Genomic DNA, 20,321 nt, shown 5'->3' on the forward strand with positions numbered 1-20,321 from the left:
ACTGAAAGCAGCTGAAATTTTGGCAGCTTGTTTTTGGGTTACGTGATCATCGCCCCAAGTTGAAATAACTGCTAAAGCTGTGTGCACATGTCTAACACATCTCCAGTGGAAGAGATGATTGTCTTCTGGGGAAGAGGCTCTGAGGAGTAGGAGGGCTTATTAGCTACCCCTGCAAACTCCTGTCCTTTTGCCACCTCTGCCCCATGCATTCTCTATTTCTTGAGATCCAGATCTCAGTATTGGTATGGTGAAGTTGAAACATGATACTGGAGAAAGGTATTGAGGGTTTTAAGGAAACAGTATTTTAGGCAAAACTAGAGATTTGTTTAGCAAAAGTCCATTGTATCTTCTAGAAAATACCAACAGCCAATTTTCCACAGAGTTCAAGTTTAATGTCAGTCTATCCCAGGGGGTTTTCTCTACCACTTTTGGGATGAGAAACCTATTGGAACAACTTCATGTTGCTAGTATTATTTACTAGGGAGAGGTACTTTGTATCTGTAAATAATCAAGCAGTAGTTAGTTTTCTAGATATGTATCCAAATCTCCATGCTGAGATAGACACATGGGAAGGTATTATAGGAGGTAAAAACTGATAGAAGACACAGTCTTTTCATTATATATTTTTTGAGTGCTCATTGTGTGTTCAATATGGGGCTAAGCCCTAGATTTTAAGGGCATAGCAGGCTCAAGAACAGCAATTCTATTTTGGGGTTTTGGCCAGTCATGGACATATTCTAAGGTGAAGTCTAATTGTCCAGTGGTGTGCTGCATGTACATTATAAACAGGGATATCAGGAATGAAATGGTCATTGTATATGAGAGAACTGATTAAGATCTAAAGCAGCAATCATGGAGATGAGAGGGAAGAAAGTTTTGAGAATCATTAGGAAGTAACCCGGACAGGCATGGTGACTGAGTAAATGTGTGGGCTGGGGGAAGGGTTGATATGAGATTACTCATTGGTTCTGGGTTGAGCCAGTGGGTGGATAGTGTTACTACAGTATATGCACCACAAAGAAAAATAAGCAGCTAAGTTATGATATCCATTGTGGAAGCAATCCGCAAAGCATTGTGGGAATATAGAAGACGGAAGAAGCAGAGTACCATGCAGATAAACAATAGACCGGGAGTATTATTGGACTGGGTCCTGGTCTTGGCTTTGCTACTAATTGTGCATGATCTCTGGGTTAACCACACCAAACTGAAGTCCCTCATCTGTAAAAGGGAGAATAGAAATAGTACTCATCATGAAGATCTTTAGGAAGTAACATAAACCAGTTATTACAGTGAATACAGGTAAATGACATTGGGGGAATGTGAGACCATTATAAGAGCAAACCGTATTCTGAAGTCAGGGATGACTTCATGGTAGAGGAGTAATTTGACTGGGAAGATGAACCATTAACCAGCAGAAGAATGGTAGAAGGAAACAACATACTTAAAAGCATGAGGGTATTAAAACTGCTATTTCTGCAAAATAAAGTTTAAGGTACCAGGAGAGGAGGTAGGTTTTGGTGGTATACTGATACCAGTATAAGAAGGGACTAGCTTGTCATTAAGATTGTGATTTTAAGGTAAAATATTGTGAGTGAGATAACTGACTTCCATTCAAGGATAATTTCATGAGTATACACTTGGACCCTCCAATCTTCTTCAAACATATAGCAATGATAAACTTAGAAAAATATCGAAAACCAAAAAGCTTAAAAACATGGCAACTCTCTCCGTGGATCAGAAATGGCAAAGCAGCAAGCATGACCAAAGCCATGGGCCAGACAGCGCCTGATTTGTAAGTGGGAAGTAGTTTTTCTCCTGCTACAGGTTAAGGTGGTGGTAAAAAATGCTCCACTGAACACTGGGTGAGCTAGGTTCACTTCTGTGTGACAAGGGTAATTGGGGGCTCCCCCATTTGTGAAAAGTTCAAAGATAAAAAGAGAAAATGGTTGCTCAACCACTTCCTGAGGTTTCACATGTAGACAACTAGGAACCCAGAGAGGAAGGAAAAACAGACATGGCTCACAATCAGGAAGCAACCCAGGTCACCAGCTAGATGGATGATTGGACAGTCAAGATTCTCTACAATTACCTCAGGATGTGATCACTGGACCGGCACTGCACCGAGGAGAGACAACCTCCAAATTGCTAAAGAAGGGGTTGCAAGCTCAGAGAAGAAGGAAAACGAGGAGGTGAAGGAAGAAAAGGGGGTAGGGAAGAGGGTGGCCAGGGGAGGAGAGAGAAGTGAGAGAGGAGAGAGAGAGGAGAGAGAGAGAGAAAGCATAGGGTCAGAGAGCAGGAGTAAGAAATGATATAAAACCCTTCCACTTGCAATTGTGTAAACTTAAGTTCTGTTATGGACTGAATGTCTGAAACCCTTACCTCAATTTGTACATTAAAGTCCCACATCCCAGTGTGATAGTCCTAGGAGGTGGGGCCTTTGGGAGGATAAAGCCCCTGATGAATGGGATCTGTGCCCTTCCAAGAGGAGACACAGAGGAATGGTTTTTTCATTGGTCGGGTGAAGGCACAGTGAACCATGGCCATCTACAGAGAGGAAGAGAGCCCTCACCAGTTACCAGATTTCTCAGCTCTTTAACTAGGCTTCCCAGGCCCCAGTACTGTGAGAATAAATTATTTGTTGCTTAATACACCTGATGTATCATATGTTGCTATAGCAACTGAAATTAAGACAAATTCCAAAATACATTAAGAAGTACTGGTGAGAAAAATATGGCATAGAATGAAAGATTAGAAGATAACTTCCTCATTTACTCTACAAAATCTGATGAAAATTTAACTATGATGTCCAAAGAATCTTTTTATAAATTTTTGGAAGAAAATAGGTCACAAATGGAAAAGTGTAAGTGAGTTTTGAAAAAATTTGAAATATTAACAAAAAATATATTTCTTGAAATAGAATGATCATGAGAGCATACATTAAACACTGGACACTCTCAAAAATATTAGTAACAGAATCAGTTTTGCAAGTTTATATAAGACACAAGTGACAGAGAGATAAAAAGACTTAAAAATTAAGGTAAAGGGACTGAGATACAACAGAAAACATTCATCTCTAGTCTCAAAAGAAGAAAATGAGAAAAATGATAAAGAAAATTCAGTATTTGAAGATCTCTGTTAATTTTTCATGCTTCAGAAAAGATGCAAATTATCTAATCAAAGTTTACTCTGAAGACTGAAGTTCATAACCAGACAGGCATACTGTAGAAAAACTGGAGAGTACCAGGAATGATGAAAATGCCTTAAAAGAGTAGAAAGAGATTCTATTCAATGAATGACAGATTGATAACAAAAATCTCCCTGGTGCAATAGACATTAGAAGACAAATGATCACATTATTCAAAGTGCCATGTGAAAATAATTTTATACTCAACTGTAATTTAATATTGGGGCAAAATGCATTACAATATATACACAGACTAAAAATTTTCTACCTACAGACCCTCATTAAAAGGAAAAGAGGGCCGGCGCCGCGGCTCACTAGGCTAATCCTCCGCCTAGCGGCGCCGGCACACCGGGTTCTAGTCCCGGTCGGGGCCCCGGATTCTGTCCCGGTTGCCCCTCTTCCAGGCCAGCCCTCTGCTGTGGCCAGGGAGTGCAGTGGAGGATGGCCCAGGTGCCTGGGCCCTGCACCCCATGGGAGACCAGGAAAAGCACCTGGCTCCTGGCTCCTGCCATCGGATCAGCGCTGTGCGCCGGCCGCGGCGACCATTGGAAGGTGAACCAACGGCAAAGGAAGACCTTTCTCTCTGTCTCTCTCTCTCACTGTCCACTCTGCCTGTCAAAAAAAAAAAAAAAAAAAAAAAAAAAAAAAAAGGAAAAGAGGTACTCTAGTATAAAATTTGAGTCCCAGGGCTGTTGCCTGTGGTGTTGGCATCCCACGTGGATGCTGGTTTGAGTCCTGGCTGCTCCACTTCAGGTCCAGCTCTCTGCTAATGTGCCTGGGAAGACAGTGGAGGATGGCTCAAGGGCTTGGATCCTTGAACCCATGTGGGAGACCCAGACGAGGTACCTGGCTCCTGTCTTCAGCCTGGTCCAGCCCTGGCTGTTGTGGCCATCTGGGGGAGTGAAACAGCAGATGGAGTATCTCTTTCTCTCTCCCTCTTTCTGCTTCTGCCTCTCTGTAACTTTGCTTTTCAAGTAAATAAATCTTAAAAAATAATAATGAGGGGCTGGTGCTGTGGTGTAGCAAGTAGGGCAGCCGCCTGCAGTGCCGGCATCCCATGTGGGCGCCTGATCGAGTCCTGGCTTCTCCATTTCCAATCCAGCTCTCTGCTATGACCTGGGAGGGCAGTGGGGGATGGCTCAAACCCTTGGGCCCCTGCACCCACGTGGGAGACCCAGAAGAAGCCACTGGCTCCTGGCTTCGGATTGATGCAGCTTGGCCATTGCGCCCAATTGGGGAGTGAACCAGCAGATGGAAGACCTCTCTCTCTGCCTCTGCCTCTCCTTCTCTCTCTGTGTAACTCTAACTTTCAAATAAATACATAAATAAATCCTTAAAAAAAAAAAAAAAGAGTCCCAGGGCCTGAATTGTATTGCAGCAGGTAAAGCCGCTGCCTATGGTGCTGGCATTCCTTATGGGCACCGGTTCATGTTCTCACTGGTCTACTTTAGGTCCCGCTCCCTGCTAAATGGCCTAGAAAAAGCAGCAGAAGGTGGCCAAAGTCCCTGAGCCCTTGTGGGAGACCTGGAAGAAGTTCCTGGCTTTGATCTTGCCCCATCCTGGTCGTTGTGGCCATTTGGGGAGTGAACCAACAGATGGAAGATACCTCACTCTCTGTCTCTCCCTCTCTCTCTCTGTAACTCGGATTTTCAAATAAATACATAAATCTTTAAAAGGAAGTGACTCCTGTGGAAATATATGTGATAAATTAAACAAACATTATAGCAGAAACTGGCAAAATATGTCAATAAACTTATGATTCATGATTTTGATAAAGCAATTGGATCACAATAAATTTATGAGTAATGAATACTATTCTTTATATTTTCAGTGCAAAAATGTAAATATAGATTGTAATAACAGGAGAGTAAGCATTTAAGCAGAAGTTAAAATGTACTGATACATGTGTTATATCCACGTTGTGTTTACAAATGCTAAATTTAACATTAAAGAGGCAACATTTAAGCAAAGGAAAGGGAAAAAAGTGAATATAAACTGAAAAAATAAAAATAATTAATGTAAATAGTCTAAACTCACAGATATAAGGGCACAAGTAATCTTAATTTATTTAAAATATCAAAATCTATATGTTGCTTCTAAGAAATAACAAAAACTAACACAGAAATGTTGTAAATAAAATGATAGAAATATTAACAAAGTTATAATTTCAACAACAAAAATTAAGTAGAAATATGTACATAAACATTGGAAACCAAAATTAGCAACTTTGATTAAGGTTTCTGTAGAATATTTACAAGATTTGACTATGTAATAAGTCATAAATAAATGCTAATACATTGTAAGAAATTGGTGTTATGTAGATCATGTTTTCTGAGCAAAATTTAGAAATCAAAAAGAAAAAAATTAATAAAATATTTCATGTTAAGAAATTTACAAATATTTGAATAACTAGAAATGTTAAAATGAGAATGAAAAACAGGATGATGTAGGCAGAGTTCGGAGGTAACTTTATAGCTTTCAATATATTAAGAACAAAGAATAAACATAAATGAAGTAAGCATCATTTCTAGGAAGTAGAAAAGGAATAACAGTAAGTTTAAAGAAATGTAAAAAAACAAGAATAATAAATCAAGAGCAGAAATTACAAAAGAAAAAAAAGAAATTGGTAGAAGGAGGTTTAGGGAAATTCTGAAACTGAGGCAAGAATCAAAAAATACATTCCTGGTAGTAGAGAGCTAAAAATTGTATATATTTCAGGAGAGACTATAAATAGGACACTCTGGGAGCAGTTTGGGAATATCAAATACTTGAAGATGCACATATCCTATCACCATGCAATTCTACTCTCAGATAAATACTTAGTCCAGAGAAATACCCGCATATATGCACAACATTAGTTATCCAGAGTTGCTAAAGGCAATATTATAGTCTTAGTGGAAAATGGTAAAGAACTTAAATGCATATCAATATGAGAATGAATGAATAAATTGCATTTTTATTAATTGTAATACTATACACCATCGAAATGAACTAGAATTACATGCATCAACATAAATGCTCAAAACCACAATATTGAAAATCAATTGTCTATATTAATATTATTATATAGAGTATTGTTAAAATATTATTTATGGCCACTGAAAGTGCATGGGGTTGATGAGCATTCCCTTTAGGTTAGCTTAACCTGGGGAGTATCAAAGAGAAATGAAAGAGAAGGCATTCAGAGACATAAAATATATTTATATCTTATTCCTTTAAAACATCGCAAAAAATGAAAAAAAGAAATGTATACACAATGAGTCAGATTATGACTATAGTTGAGGCTGGTGATGCAGTATTAACTCCTTTATGTCGTGGTCTCTTGCTGAAATAGAGATTTTAAGTGCAGAGCTTGGTGTTGGAGGCAGCACGTGGCACGCTCTGTCCTTTGGCACCATGCCTCCTGCTGCTATCATGCCTCCCTTTCAGTAAAGATTCTCCTGAGAATCATATGCATTGCTGTGTCTATTTCTTCAATTCCTGTTTGTTTCCAAACCTACTGGCGTCTCCCAGCCCCACATAACAATGAACAAAGCTGTTTTTGCCAATAGCTCTAATGATCTCTGGTGCACTTTTTTTTTTTTTTTTTTCTCATGCCAGCAGTATTTTCTGGTTTGGATCCACATTTCTCTTGGCTCCCTCCCTTTGTTTTCTGGATTGTTTCTCTGGCTTTGCCTGTTCAGTCTCCTTGCCAGGCTCCTCTTTTGCTGTCTGACACCAGTTGCTCTTCCTTCACGTACTGACTTCAAGACTTCGTTCTATTTGTCCTCAAGGTGATCTTATCCAAGTTCAAGTCTACTGCTATCTATACACTGATGATTCACCATTTTGTAACTTTATTCCAGATTTTCTCCAAGTCCCCATGCTGTTGGCTGGGGGACTCCCAGCCAGGCTCATTGCAGGTTCCTCTCTCCATGCATGAAAGAATTCCAAGGTGGAGGCCTAAAGATGCATGGAAAAGCAGGATTCATTCAGAGCAAAAAAAGTGCAAACTCAAGAACCAAGTAGTGCAGGAATGTGCAGCCAAAAACTCAAAAAGACAGCAAAGATAACCCTTCACCCAGGAAAATCACTCAGTGTCCTGTTTGCTCTCAACAAAGGGAAAAACCCCTGACAAAGGAAAAAAGTCCGGCTCAACAAGATTAGGCCTTCTATACATTCCAGAGGCACAGGGCATGATGTCCCTGGTGGAACTCAATTGAATATTCATTAACGGGATGGAGTTGGGGGCAGGGTTTGAGCATTGCCCATTTCTGTGTCCTTTTCAGGTAGTGTTGAAAGTGTCATGTGACTGTCAGAAGCATGATGGGAGTGGAAGTGCCCCCGCTACACCATGGTAATTATAATGATGTCATGAAGACCTAAAGGCCATGGTGGAACCTATCCTGCAGCCGTGATGGCTATGATGGAAGCTAGCACGGCTTCCAAGGTCACAGCATTGTGGAACTTGTGGTTCCGCTACATGCATGGGAGACACGCCTCCACGGGGCACAGAAAGGGAGACTTGGGTTACACACAGGAAGGGAAGGAAGTTTGGATGGTGAACAGGAGGGGACTTGTTATGCAGACCAGGCCAGGCTGTCATATGCACCAATAGCAGCTGTCCCCTGGCAGATCAGCAGTGGCTGTCAAACCAAAGATTGCTTAGAACTGTCAATCACTGGGTGGTGAAGGTCAGTGATGACCTGCCCAATAGTGGTTTGGTTGGAACTGTCCATCAGTGACCCACTGTATTGTGTGGGTAGGGAAGGGGCTGCCAGACGTCAGCTCCTTGAGTGCTTCACACACACATCAAACTCGTGTTTCCCACCGAACCAGTACAGGTTTATTTCAAACTGACTTCTCTACCTATATTGCTAAGTCACTTATTCAGTTGTGTAAGCTGGAAACTTTTTTTTTTTTTTTTTTGACAGGCAGAGTGGACAGTGAGAGAGAGAGACAGAGAGAAAGGTCTTCCTTTGCCGTTGGTTCACCCTCCAATGGCCGCCGCGGCCAGCGCACTGCGGCCGGCGCACCGCGCTGATCTGATGGCAGGAGCCAGGAGCCAGGTGCTTTTCCTGGTCTCCCATGGGGTGCAGGGCCCAAGCACCTGGGCCATCCTCCACTGCACTCCCAGGCCACAGCAGAGAGCTGGCCTGGAAGAGGGGCAACCGGGACAGAATCCAGCGCCCCGACCGGGACTAGAACCCGGTGTGCCGGCGCCGCAAGGCGGAGGATTAGCCTAGTGAGCCAGCCTTGGAAACTTTTGAATCACTCCTGGCACTTGGTATTCCTTTGCTTTCTCCATTTGGTTTTAATCTTCCTCTTCCTCCAGTCCCGCACCCATCTCTCCTTTCTGCTCTTCTTCAGCTCCTTATCTCCACTCTCTTCCTTCCTCCCATTTTTCCCAGCCCATCTTCCTTTGTTTCTTCTTCTGATTCACTTCTAGGTAGAAAAAACCATGGCATCAGCTTCTCTCCTACACTAGCACTTACTTCCCCGCCCTACTTCTTTATAAATTAGCAACAATAAAAGAAAATCCATTAAGATTGTAGTACTCTGAGGGTCTTGTTTTTTTTTTTTTTTTTTTTTTTTTTTTTAAGATTTATTTTCGAGCCGGCGCCGTGGCTCAATAGGCTAATCCTCCACCTTGCGGCGCCGGCACACCGGGTTCTAGTCCCGGTTGGGGCGCCGGATTCTGTCCCGGTTGCCCCTCTTCCAGGCCAGCTCTCTGCTATGGCCAGGGAGTGCAGTGGAGGATGGCCCAGGTGCTTGGGCCCTGCACCCCATGGGAGACCAGGAAAAGCACCTGGCTCCTGGCTCCTGCCATCAGATCAGCGCGGTGCGCCGGCTGCAGCGGCGGCCATTGGAGGGTGAACCAGCGGCAAAGGAAGACCTTTCTCTCTCTGTCTCTCTCTCTCACTGTCCACTCTGCCTGTCAAAAAAAAAAAAAAAAAAAAAAAAAAAAAAAAAAAAAAAAGATTTATTTTCATTTATTTGAAAGGCAGAGTTACAGAGAGAGAGAGGGAGAGACACAGATATGTATTCCATCTTCTAGTTCACTTCCCAAATGGCCACAATGACTGGGGCTGGGCCAGGCCAAAGCCAGGAGCCAGGAGCTTCCTCCAGATCTCCCATGTGGGTGCAAGGGTCCAAGCACTTGAGCCATCTTCTGCTGCTTTCCCAGGCATATTAGTAGAGAGCTGGATCAGAAGTAGAGTAGCTGGGACTTGAACCAGCATGCATGTGGAATGCCAGCATCACAGACAACCACTTTACCTGCTATGCCACAATGTGGGTCCTGGGTCTTCTTCTTGAAATGACTATTTGCATTAAACCTTTCACTTTTGTGACTTTGGTTAAAATATACAACCTCTATTTGCTTTAGTATTCGCTTCTGTAAAATGGAGATGATAATAGCATATAAATTAAAGATATCTGTGGAAACTCAATGCAGAGATCTGAAAAGATTAGGAGCAGTACCTGGTGCATGGTTAACGTGATATGTGTGTAAGCTTTTATTTTTTAAGATTTGTTTGTTTATTTATTTATTGTAAAGAGTTATAGAGAAAGGGAGAGAGAGAGAAAACGAAAGGTCTTCTACACATTGCTTCACTCCCCAAATGGCCACAATGGCTGGGGCTAGGCCAGGCTGAAGCCAGAATCCTGGAACTTCATGTGGGTTTCCTGTGTGGATAGCAGAGGCCCAAGAAATTGGGCCGTATTCTGCTGCTTTCCCAGGCACGTTATCAGGGAGCTCCATCAGAAGTGGAGCACCTGGGGCTCAAACCAGCACTCAAATGGGATTCTAACTTCACAGGCAGTGGCTTAACACTGAGCCACAATGCTGACCACTGTGCTTGCAAGGTTTACCCATGTTTCTTAGCTGCCCTTGCTTTTGTTACTGTATCTGTTACAATGTCTATTACCTGCCTCCATTTGCCACTAGAGATTTTCATTTCATGTTAATTTATTATTACTTGAAGTGGTTAGACTGAAAAATTACACAAGCTGTCCATGTATTTTCACAGGTAAAATTTTACCAACTGCAAGTTTTACAATTCCCTTTATAAAGCCGAGTTTTCCAGGAAGGGGAGGATGTTTGTGGAGACATCAGGTGTTTGTAGAGAAGCTTCCTGAACAGCTCTAGTGCTGTGCTAGGCTGGCTTGTCTCCAAAATCATCAGACATTGCTGTGGCTTTGTTAAAGCAGTGTTAGCTTGAAGCTATCAAGAACGTGAGAAACATGAGAAGTTGTGCTACAGAAAGAGGCAAATGCTACAAATCCGGTCTCCTGCAAGCAGAGAGCGTGCTGACCAGCAGATCTTTATACCATTTTTATTAATGGCCAACATCACTGTGAAATTCAATTTAATGACAACCTGTCTTACTGTGAACTTGAATATGAATGACTTCGAAAATTTCACAGAAAACTGGAATTAAACAATAAATAAACTTGGTGCAAAAATTTTGCAACCTATGCTGAATTTTTTATTGACAACTGTTTCTCAGGAACTTTTTGAAGCTCCCTTGAACAACATAGAGTAAGTCGTGTCTGTAATGTTTAACAACTACTCTATGAATTAGACATTAATATAATTTACCCATAACCTTGGGGGTTATTTTTATCATTCATTATCAAAGGAGATTACTTTTTATATTTTATACTGGCTCCTTTGTGTATTTCTATGTATTTTCTAGTGATTAGTGGCCAAATGAAGTTTTTTTTTTTCTTTTAGTTTATTTGAAAGGTGGAGATACAGGGAAGGAGAGGCAGGGGCAGAGAGAGAGAGAAAGGTCTTCCATCTGCTAGTTCACTCCCTAGCTGGCTGCAACAGCCAGGGCTGGGCCGGGTGGAACCAGGAGCCAGGAGCTTCTTCCAGGTCTCCCACATGGGTGCAGGGCAGACACATGGCCATCTTCCGCTGCTTTCTCAGGCACATTCACAGGGAGCTGGATCAGAAGTGGAATAGCTGGGACTGGAACTGGCACCAGTGTAGGATTCTGCTTACCCTGCCATGCCACAGTGTGGCCCCCAGATGACATTTTTGAGCCATCTTAAAGAATCAAAAGAAGAGTATACTTCTTCAATAAAAACGAACACATATTTTCAAAGAAAAATCTTTCTCCTAAGTTAGGACAAATTCAGGTTTTTAGAATAATTCTTCAGTTTTAACTACAACATCCAAACTTGAAGAAAATAGTATCAGAAAATACCTTATGAGGCTCTGAATATTTGTAATGATAACAAGTGATAATTATTCTTTGAAAAACAGTCTCATAAAATGCCCAGCTGGTGCTTGCTCGATTTTTTTTTTTTTACTTACCTAGTGAGAAAAAACCACATTAAGATCTTTAGAAACTGACTAGTTTGCGGGTTCCACTTCCTGTTGTGAAGGTAAAATGTGTCTCAGACTCTCTAAAGTTCTCAAAGATTGTTTTCATTTTGCAGTATAAACCAGTGCAGGTTTCAAATTCATGTATGTCAAATGAAACCAAAACTCCCTGTAATTTGTTATTTCTATCATATTCAGTCTGTTTCTGGACACAAAGACACTTTGGACAGTAATACTTTCCTTTAGGAGGACAGAGCATGGTGGACTCAACAATTAAGTTCTTCATCCTTAAATAGGCTGATTATGGCCCTTTCTTGGAGCCAGTGCTCCCTCTGTTGCAGTACTGGTATAATCATGCTTTGTATTCCCATTTCTCATCTTAACCTAAGTTTAAGAATCCAGCCAAGGGGGCAGGCACTGTGGCGTAGCGGGTAAAGCCACCTGCTGCCTGCAGTGTCAGCATTCCAGTTTGTGTCCTGGCGGTTCCACTTCTATCCAGCTCTCTGCTGTGGCCTGGGAAAGCAGTGGAAGATGGCCCAAGTCCTTGAGCCCTTGCACCTGTGAGGGAGACTCTCTTGGATGCTGGCTTCAGATTGGCCCAGCTCTGACCATTGGGTCATTTGGGGGAGTGAGCCAGTAGATGGAAGTCCTCTCTTTCTCTTTCTCTCTCACCGCCTTTGCCTATGCCTCTGCCTCTCTGTCACTCTGCCTTTCAAATAAATAAATAAATAAATAAATAATTCTTTAAATAATAAAAAGAATCCAGCCAAAGACCAAGCGATGATCTTAGGTAACATCTCACAAGGGATGAATGGAGCAGACTCACTGGTACCCAGCCAGCAGCAATGAAATGAGTGGCATCTCCCACAACCCTCTGCAGGTCCCACAGCTGTCCTCTCAGGATTTCCTCTCCCTGGTTTGAACTATTCATCTTCTCACTGGTGCCTGAGACCTCTCACAATGATAGTCTATAGCCTCCCTTTCTTCCTAGTCCCTGGGTCTTACCTTTTCTTGGGGTTTCCTAATCTGAACACCATCTGAATTGACACAGCCTCCTCTTTGCCTCCAGGCCTGGCTCTCAGCTAAGTTTCCCTGCCCAAATGGAATACATATCTGGGCAATATGTTTTTTCACTATGCACTAACCGGGTTTGCTGCTCTAATTTGCATGTCACAAAAGGTGGGACAGACCATTTGAGGGACTGGTGGGAAGTTCAAAGAAGCGAGCAGCATGGGAGATACTTGTGGATACTTGTGAAGTGGACCTGAGGCTAGGTTTTTTTTTTTTTTTTTTTTTTTGACAGGTAGAGTGGGCAGTGAGAGAGAGAGAGAGACAGAGAGAAAGGTCTTCCTTTGCCGTTGGTTCACCCTCCAATGGCCGCTGTGGCTGGCGCACTGCGCTGATCCGATGGCAGGAGCCAGGTGCTTGTCCTGGTCTCCCATGGGGTGCAGGGCCCAAGGACTTGGGCCATCCTCCACTGCACTCCCTGGCCACAGCAGAGAGCTGGCCTGGAAGAGGGGCAACCGGGACAGAATCTGGCGCCCCGACCAGGACTAGAACCCGGTGTGCCGGCGCCACTAGGTGGAGGATTAGCCTAGTGAGCCGCGGCGCCGGCTTCTGAGGCTAGGTTCTTTCTGTGATAGTATGCTCAGGTTCTAGCTACGTGTCATGATTGTCACCTGTCCACCTTTGCTTGAAGCCTAGGGCATTTATTACTTTTGCTGTGTCCTGTTTTCCTCACAGGTGGTTAATTTCCTCAGGAATAAGGTTTTATCCTAACATTCATTAAATTAAAAAAGTTATTGCAGGATTCCCCAAGGTATACATATTTCCCCAGGAAGTAAGTTCTTTAACTTCATCATCATTGCCAAAGGAAGCACACGTCATACTTATCCAAAAAAAAAATATTATGAGGCCTTTATATGGATAGTGATTATATGAAGGTTTTTTTGTTTTGTTTTCAGACATACAGGGTTGAAATTCTTACAAATATTGTGATTTGATAAATGATGAAGTGGGTTCAGAGGGTGACTTTTCCTTGGGTAACACAGCTGCTCAATGTCACAGCTCTGAATTAATTCTGGAGCTCTGGATTTTAAAGTCCTATCCTATTTCTACTATATACATGCCACATACCCTCCTAAAACATATAGTAGAATATATAGATGAATAGCTAGATATGTAGAATACTACCCAAATGCATCTCTAATAACATTGAAAGATGCCATGAGATTATATAACAAAGTTTAGAGTTACTTTACAATTGTATACTTAAAAAAACCTCTCTACTTGATAACAATGGATTTAAACCTAATACTTTTGTCTACATGGGAAAATTTATTGTGAGCTCTGTTTTTATTGGATTTTAGATAAAATATTGCTCATAAATTTATCTGCTAAATTAATTGAAGATAGATTTTTGGTTCATGTGACCTAAATGAATCTCTGTATCAGATGTTTTAAATTTGTTCGTAGAAAGAAGTTAAAAATGTTTACATCATTGACATCTTTGTACTTGGGTTTGCTGGTCAAACAAGTTATACTTGTGTTAGATATTTTAGCGATGTTTCCAAATACATGTACTGTTGTCTTGAAATTTTTAGAAGGCATTGGGCCTTCTGGTAAATGTTTCCATAAGTTATTATTTAGCTGTTAAAGCTTGCTAAGTTTTCATTTGATATTAATTATTGACAGTAAGTGATTGGGGAAGGCTGACTTTTCCTTCATTTCTCTATTCAAGATGGGAAACTGATTGAGTTCTGAAAGACTCTCCATTGGGATGTACAGTTTGAACTTTAGACCTCATAAAAGGGATGGCTAACATTTTTCTGTAATATTAGCTTGGCCACATAGAAGACCAAATTACATAGCCAAAATGAGCGCTTAAATTAGATTTCACAGTCAGATTTACTTTGCCATGGACACAGAAAACAGGCAAAACCTCCCTCTTCTTTCTTCTTCTTTTTTTTTTTAAAGAATTATTTATTTATTTGAAAGACAGAGTTAGAGAGAGGAGAGATGGATAGAGGTCTTTCATCCACTGGTTCACTCCCCAAATTGCCTCAATGACCTGATCAGGGCTGATCCGAAGCGGGAGCCAGGAGCTTCTTCTGGGTCTCCCACACAGGTGCAGGAGCCCAAGCACTTTGGCAGCCTTCTGCTGCTTTCCCAGGGCATTAGCAGGGAGCTGGATCAGAAGTGGAGCAGCCTGGACATGAACCAGTGCCCATACAGGATGCCAGCACTGTAGGTGGTGCCTTTACTGCTATGCCTCAAAATCTCCCTTTTCAAACCAAACAAAGGAAGAAAACATTTTACTAATGACCTCAAAATTTATAGATAAGCTGGTTCTTCATGTTTGATGCTAAAGTGAGGACACAGCTTTCCTCGTGGGCTTTGTCTACCTCTTAGAAAAAACTACTATCGGAACATGCCTGTGACTATCGATTTCTAGCTCAGGCTACCAAAGTTTAGGGATGGGACAGAGCATCCCCTTGGTTGACATTAAAGGCTGTCTCCGTGGTCTCCTTTACCAGAAACCAGGAGGAAAAGGAGCAAGTTAGGCAGCATGAGCAATGTAAAAATAGGTGGCAGGCCAATTCATGGCTGCTTTACACAGTAATCTGCTATCAAGGAGACCCAACAGGCCAGTCCACCACAAATGGCATTGGTGTTTGACGTCGAAAGCCAGGGCTTCAGCAAAAGTCAGCTTATGAAGAGCCCTGGCCACTCAGACAGCCAAGAGCTGGGTCACTGGAAAAGGGAACTGCCCTGGGGTTCAAGGACTTCCAGGTCAGAGACACAGACCCTGCTGGCTCTAAGCTGAAAATGCCCTTCACTCAGCCCAGCTTCCAAAGTAACCACTACTGCTGAGGGGACGGCCAAGTAGGGTCAGCAACATTGCAGGCAGAACTGTAAATTTCCCTTTAGAGATGCCACCTGCTTTCTCTTCAGGCCAGCTCTCCTCCTAGGGCAGCTGGGTAATGAAGTCAACAGGGTGTCTTCCCTAGGAAGGTTCATACCTCCCTTGTCTGGTAGCCCATCTTAAGAGATAAATAGGTCTGGGCCTCAGATCTGGCCAGGCCTTAAAGCCCACCTGATTATTATCAGGCCCTCTTCTGTCAGTTTCCATTTGTCTCTCAATGGAAAAACTTCCTCTTGGTTTAGACAGCTCCTTTCTTAGTCCTCTAATAATGACTCTGTGCTTTGTTTTAGACTCTGAGTTTAATTTGCTTGTTAGATTCATTTTCTCCAGACTTGAAACAATGAAATTCTAGATGGCTGTGTGCATGAGACCTTGGATGGAAGTGGTCTCTGCAAGCTGGCACCGCGTCCCTCTGGAGAAGACGCCTCCAGCTGGAACCCTGTCTTGACTCGACCCCTTTTCAGCATGAAACAGCCAGAACAGTCATTGCCCAGTTCCCCTAACAGAAGTTAGGGTCCCTTCCTCCGGGGGAGGGAATGTGAGGAGTCAGACGGGTTAATGGGTAGTCGGGGTAGTCCTGGTGGAAATTAGGGTGCAAAATTTTTGCTTTCTCTAAAAGTTACCTTTAGTAAGTTCAAAAGTGCCTGCCCCCATTCCTTAGGAATTCCCAATTTTACAATGAGAATAGCAAGGGAGTGGTGATTTTGTCCTCCTGAACTCATAGTTGATCCTGAAAGCCAGTTATCTATCTCACCCTTCTGGATGGCTTTTTTGTTTTATGAACAAACCAGACAGGGCAAATAAGATTGTAAAGGAGGTATTTTGATGGGTTTGGTCCCTGCTTGGATGTCAAGCTGTTTTTTTTTTTTTTTTCTTCTTCCTCAAAACTGTGCTTAAAAACTCCACTACCACAGTGCCTTTGAGTTTTGCCTCTCTTGGAGCCCACCACCCCAATGCCACTCTGACTGGAGGACTCTGACTGTAATAAACTTGCTTTTAAATCTAAAAAAAAAATACCTAAATAAACTCTGTTTAGATATTCTGGAAGAAAATCAAAACTTCTTTAAGCTACAATTCTCTGTCTCTACACACACATAAAGAGACACATGCACATAGAATCACTTGAAAAGTACTGTTTTTCATTGTTTCCTAGTCTGACTTTACATGAGTTGTTTAAATTGTACTATAAACAATGTGCATTATAGATATGTTGTCGAATGCCTGATTTAGTGAACCAGCGGATGGAGAACCTTTCTTTCTGTCTCTCTCTTCTCTCTGTCTCTCCCTCTCTCTGTAACTCTACCTCTCAAATGAATAAATAAAATCTTTTAAAATGTAAGAATTTCTTGATAAGGAGGGTTGAGTGGGACTGAGATCTCACCAAGAGAAATTGGGAACTTTTGAGGGGGAGGGTATTTAGTTCGTGTGGTAACCCTATGTCCTTATGTGTAGCTGGATCTTGAACTTAATAGTCCGAGTCAATCTGTAATATTTTGAGATTGTGGCAATTATCTTCCAACTTTAATCATTGTTATTTAGAAATTACATGAAAAGAAGCATGTTATATTTTTCCTTTAACAAAAATATCAAAGGGGAAATACTTTATGATTTTTAAAAACTCGAGTGAACAACCTGCCATCATAACTAAAGAAGTAGTGAGAGCACTGTGGGTGGAAACAGGAAACATTAGTGATAAATGCTCTGTTAGATTTTTTTTCAGGTTCAGCTCAATGTACATTGATTCTAATTAGCACATTTTGTGCCTCAGCTAGTAGCTCTCCTTTAGCTCTGCTTGGAGAGTTTTTTTTAGATTCCACCCTGCTCATAAACACTGCCACCTCCTCCCTCCTCCTCTCTTTACAAATGTTACAACACAATCAGAAATTTCCTCTTTTCTTTCCTTCCTGCTTTTTCAGCAGGTTCCCTTGCGTCAGAAGCCGAGGAAGAAAACTCAAGGTAATTAGATCTCTTTTGTTTCTTTATCCCCTTTCTGTGTGTGCGAGTGAGTGTGGATTTTCTCCTCCGTACCTTCTTGGGGATCAGATTTTTGTCTGTCTGAATGCTGGTATCAGGAGGTGGACGGCAGATTAATTTTCGGTTATTTTTGGATGGATTTTAAGAAATGACGACATGCCGTTCATTTGGATTAGTCCCTCGTGGTATGTCAATAGAGCTTGGAGACACTGGCACTCAGTCGGGAAGTAGCTGTGTTTTGAGGTGGGCATTAACCCTTCAACATCTATTGCATAACTACTGCTATTATCTTTGAAAGGAGCTCTGTGGCTGCAATAATGTGCCTGTCAGCCTCATGCTTTTATTTTTTTCAACTTATTCTTGGTGAATAGTGTTCTTAGACTAATACTTGCAATATTAGTCTCAGTGTTTCTTTGGCCATGTCTTAGACCTTCTAGGCATCAGATGAATAAAAATAAAAGATGCATGCCTTTTTTTGTTCTGCATTTACTTTGCATAAATCTTGATGAAAATTTCAACCCCTAGGAGCTAAGCAATTAAAAGTTGTCTTTCTACGGTGTCACATGAACCAGGGTAGTACTTTCTGTTCCTCTTCATGTAATTGTTGCAGGTTTTTTCACGATGAGTCGGAGGAGGATATCATGCAAAGATCTGGGACATGCTGACTGCCAAGGGTGGCTGTACAAGAAAAAGGAAAAGGGAACTTTCTTAAGCAACAAATGGAAAAAGTTCTGGGTGGTGCTGAAGGGATCGTCACTGTACTGGTACAGCAATCAAATGGTGAGTCCACCTTCTTTCTCCTGCTGCCAGCCTCTTTAACAAAAGTGCATTAAAGGTCATGCATCAGGTGATCTCTGTGGGAAAGCAAATTTTGATTCCTGGAACTTGAAACAGAGCAAATAGGTAAATAAGTTATAGGAACTGTGTCTGATCTGGTAGACATGTAGGTTAGTCTATTTTATTTCACCAAGGAGAAGATCATTCCACTGGATGACCCTTTGGGGAGGAAGTGTGTGAGTGTGTATGTGAGTGTGAGAGTGTGTGTGTGTCCCCCAATGTACATCCTTGCTAAAGGAGGCTTCTGGTTCTTCTAATGTTATTCCATGAAAGGTCTTAGTTGTTTTTAGATTTTCGTGGACATCACTTAATATTAACTGTTGGAGTCTACTAAAATGGGACTTAGCTTTAGGAACTATTAAGGGTAGAAACTGATTCAGTTTGGAGAAGCTATTTCCATTTCTCTTCCTTTGCTGTCTTCTTCCCTGTCTTCTCCTCTGACCTTCATTGTGGGAACTGATGTGAAATCACTGACCTGAGTCCAGTTTTGTGTTGGCAACTGTCGCCTCTTGTTCCATGGTGGCATTTAACAACTGATGCCTGGACAGCATTTGACAAGATGTTGCCTGATTTATCCTACAATAGGCAATACACTATCGTGTTCTGCTTCACAGGCTAGTTTACTCCCGAAAAAGGCTTGAAATAAGGTTACTTTAAGAAACTGTGCTGATCTTGAATGGCTGAAAGTATTTTGAAAATGCTTTTATTACTGAATATTGAAAGAGTATGTGCTTTCTAAGCAGGACCTCTCCACACTGCCCCAGTGGAGTGGATTGCTGACCTTAGGGCAGCTTGAGTCTCCTTGTGGTATAGTGAAGATCAGTAATGAATATTCTTTAATTAATTAGAGAAAAGTACTCAGGAATTTCCCATGCTAGAAAAAGTCTTTCTAAATGACATCATTTGTTTGCATGACCTGTGCATGCTCTCCACTTAGGCAACAGAGCTGTAGAACTTTATAAATGTGGAGTAATACTCACATTTCTATGTGGATATTTATATGAAGTAAAATGTGCATATTGTTTGTGAGTCAAATTTTTAGTTGATGACCTTATATTCCCTGGCCGCTAATCAAACATATGCCTCTAGGTACCTTTGAAGATCTGGCTAAATTGAACCCAAATCCAAATCCAGTTTTCTGGATTAAGTGCACTCTTTTGGGCTTGTCTGTTATTCCAAGTTCCCAAGTTTATCAGTTAAGTTTTCACCCCATGAAAAGCCACTGGAATTGTTGCATGGGGTGAAATACATTTCCTCAAGCATTTGTTGAGTTTTAATAACTTCACTGCTCTCACAACAATGAGGCACCTTGCAGTGTGTGTAGCTGTTCACCACCTCATTTCTCTCTCGTATCTTCTCCTTCTCTCATGGATTCATCTTCATCTTGTGTAACATGGAACAGTTATACCCAATTTAACAACAAGGGGTGGGAGGAGCTGTGGGCTTACCTTCTATAGTAAGGGAGTTTTCCCCCCCAAATACAGCTGCTTCTGAGGAAGCATTAAGGTTAATATAAACGTCCCCCTTTTCCCCAATTATTGTAGACCCTTGAATTTGGGCAGCTATAGCACATGGTAGTCATTTGCATCCTTTAGGAAATGAGTGGACTTATAGATTTACCTTTTAGTAGTGCTTGGGGAATTTAAAGAGGCTGTTGGATAGATTGGGTACTGATGGAGCATGGAGCGTCTGTGGGAAATAATAAGACTCGGCTACCAGCCGGGCCTTTGCCTTCTCAATCAAGTCATTCTGCAAATATGTTCTGCGTGCTGTCTGGTCTTCCCAGAATCCAGCCTCTCGAAAGGATACACGCCTGCAGATTTGGCTCATTGGTCTCCACCGGCTCATTTGGTGTTTGTGTCCTGTAGAGGAGCTGAGAGTTACCTTTAGGTGTTATGCTTTTACTATTTTTGCTGTTAGGAACCTTATGCTTCCACAGGGAGTAGCAGCATTGACTGAGACTAGACTGGAGAGGGGGAAAGGACGTATCCTCAGGCACACTCAGGCACCCTTGTCCGGACTTGCTTTTATGCAAACTCAGAAATCAACATCCAGCTAGCAAACCACGTTCTTGAATACAGTTAGAC

General features: G+C 41.9%; 1 protein-coding gene across 18 annotated transcripts in view; it reads left to right on the forward strand.

Moving 5' to 3' along the window:
- Positions 1–20,321, forward strand: part of IPCEF1 (interaction protein for cytohesin exchange factors 1) — a 210,930-nt gene that overhangs the window by 106,768 nt on the left and 83,841 nt on the right. For 11 of the 18 annotated variants that reach the window (XM_089332554.1, XM_089332556.1, XM_089332553.1 and 8 more), the window contains exons 5-6: positions 17,340–17,379; positions 18,008–18,177. In XM_089332554.1, coding sequence (XP_089188680.1) covers positions 17,340–17,379; positions 18,008–18,177 — 210 coding nt within the window. The other 7 variants (XM_089332557.1, XM_089332558.1, XM_089332562.1 and 4 more) reach the window with 4 other exon arrangements.

This window comes from Oryctolagus cuniculus, chromosome 5, assembly GCF_051225735.1.
Source record: "Oryctolagus cuniculus isolate XC-2025 breed Fujian yellow rabbit chromosome 5, ASM5122573v1, whole genome shotgun sequence".
Lineage (NCBI taxonomy): Eukaryota > Metazoa > Chordata > Mammalia > Lagomorpha > Leporidae > Oryctolagus > Oryctolagus cuniculus.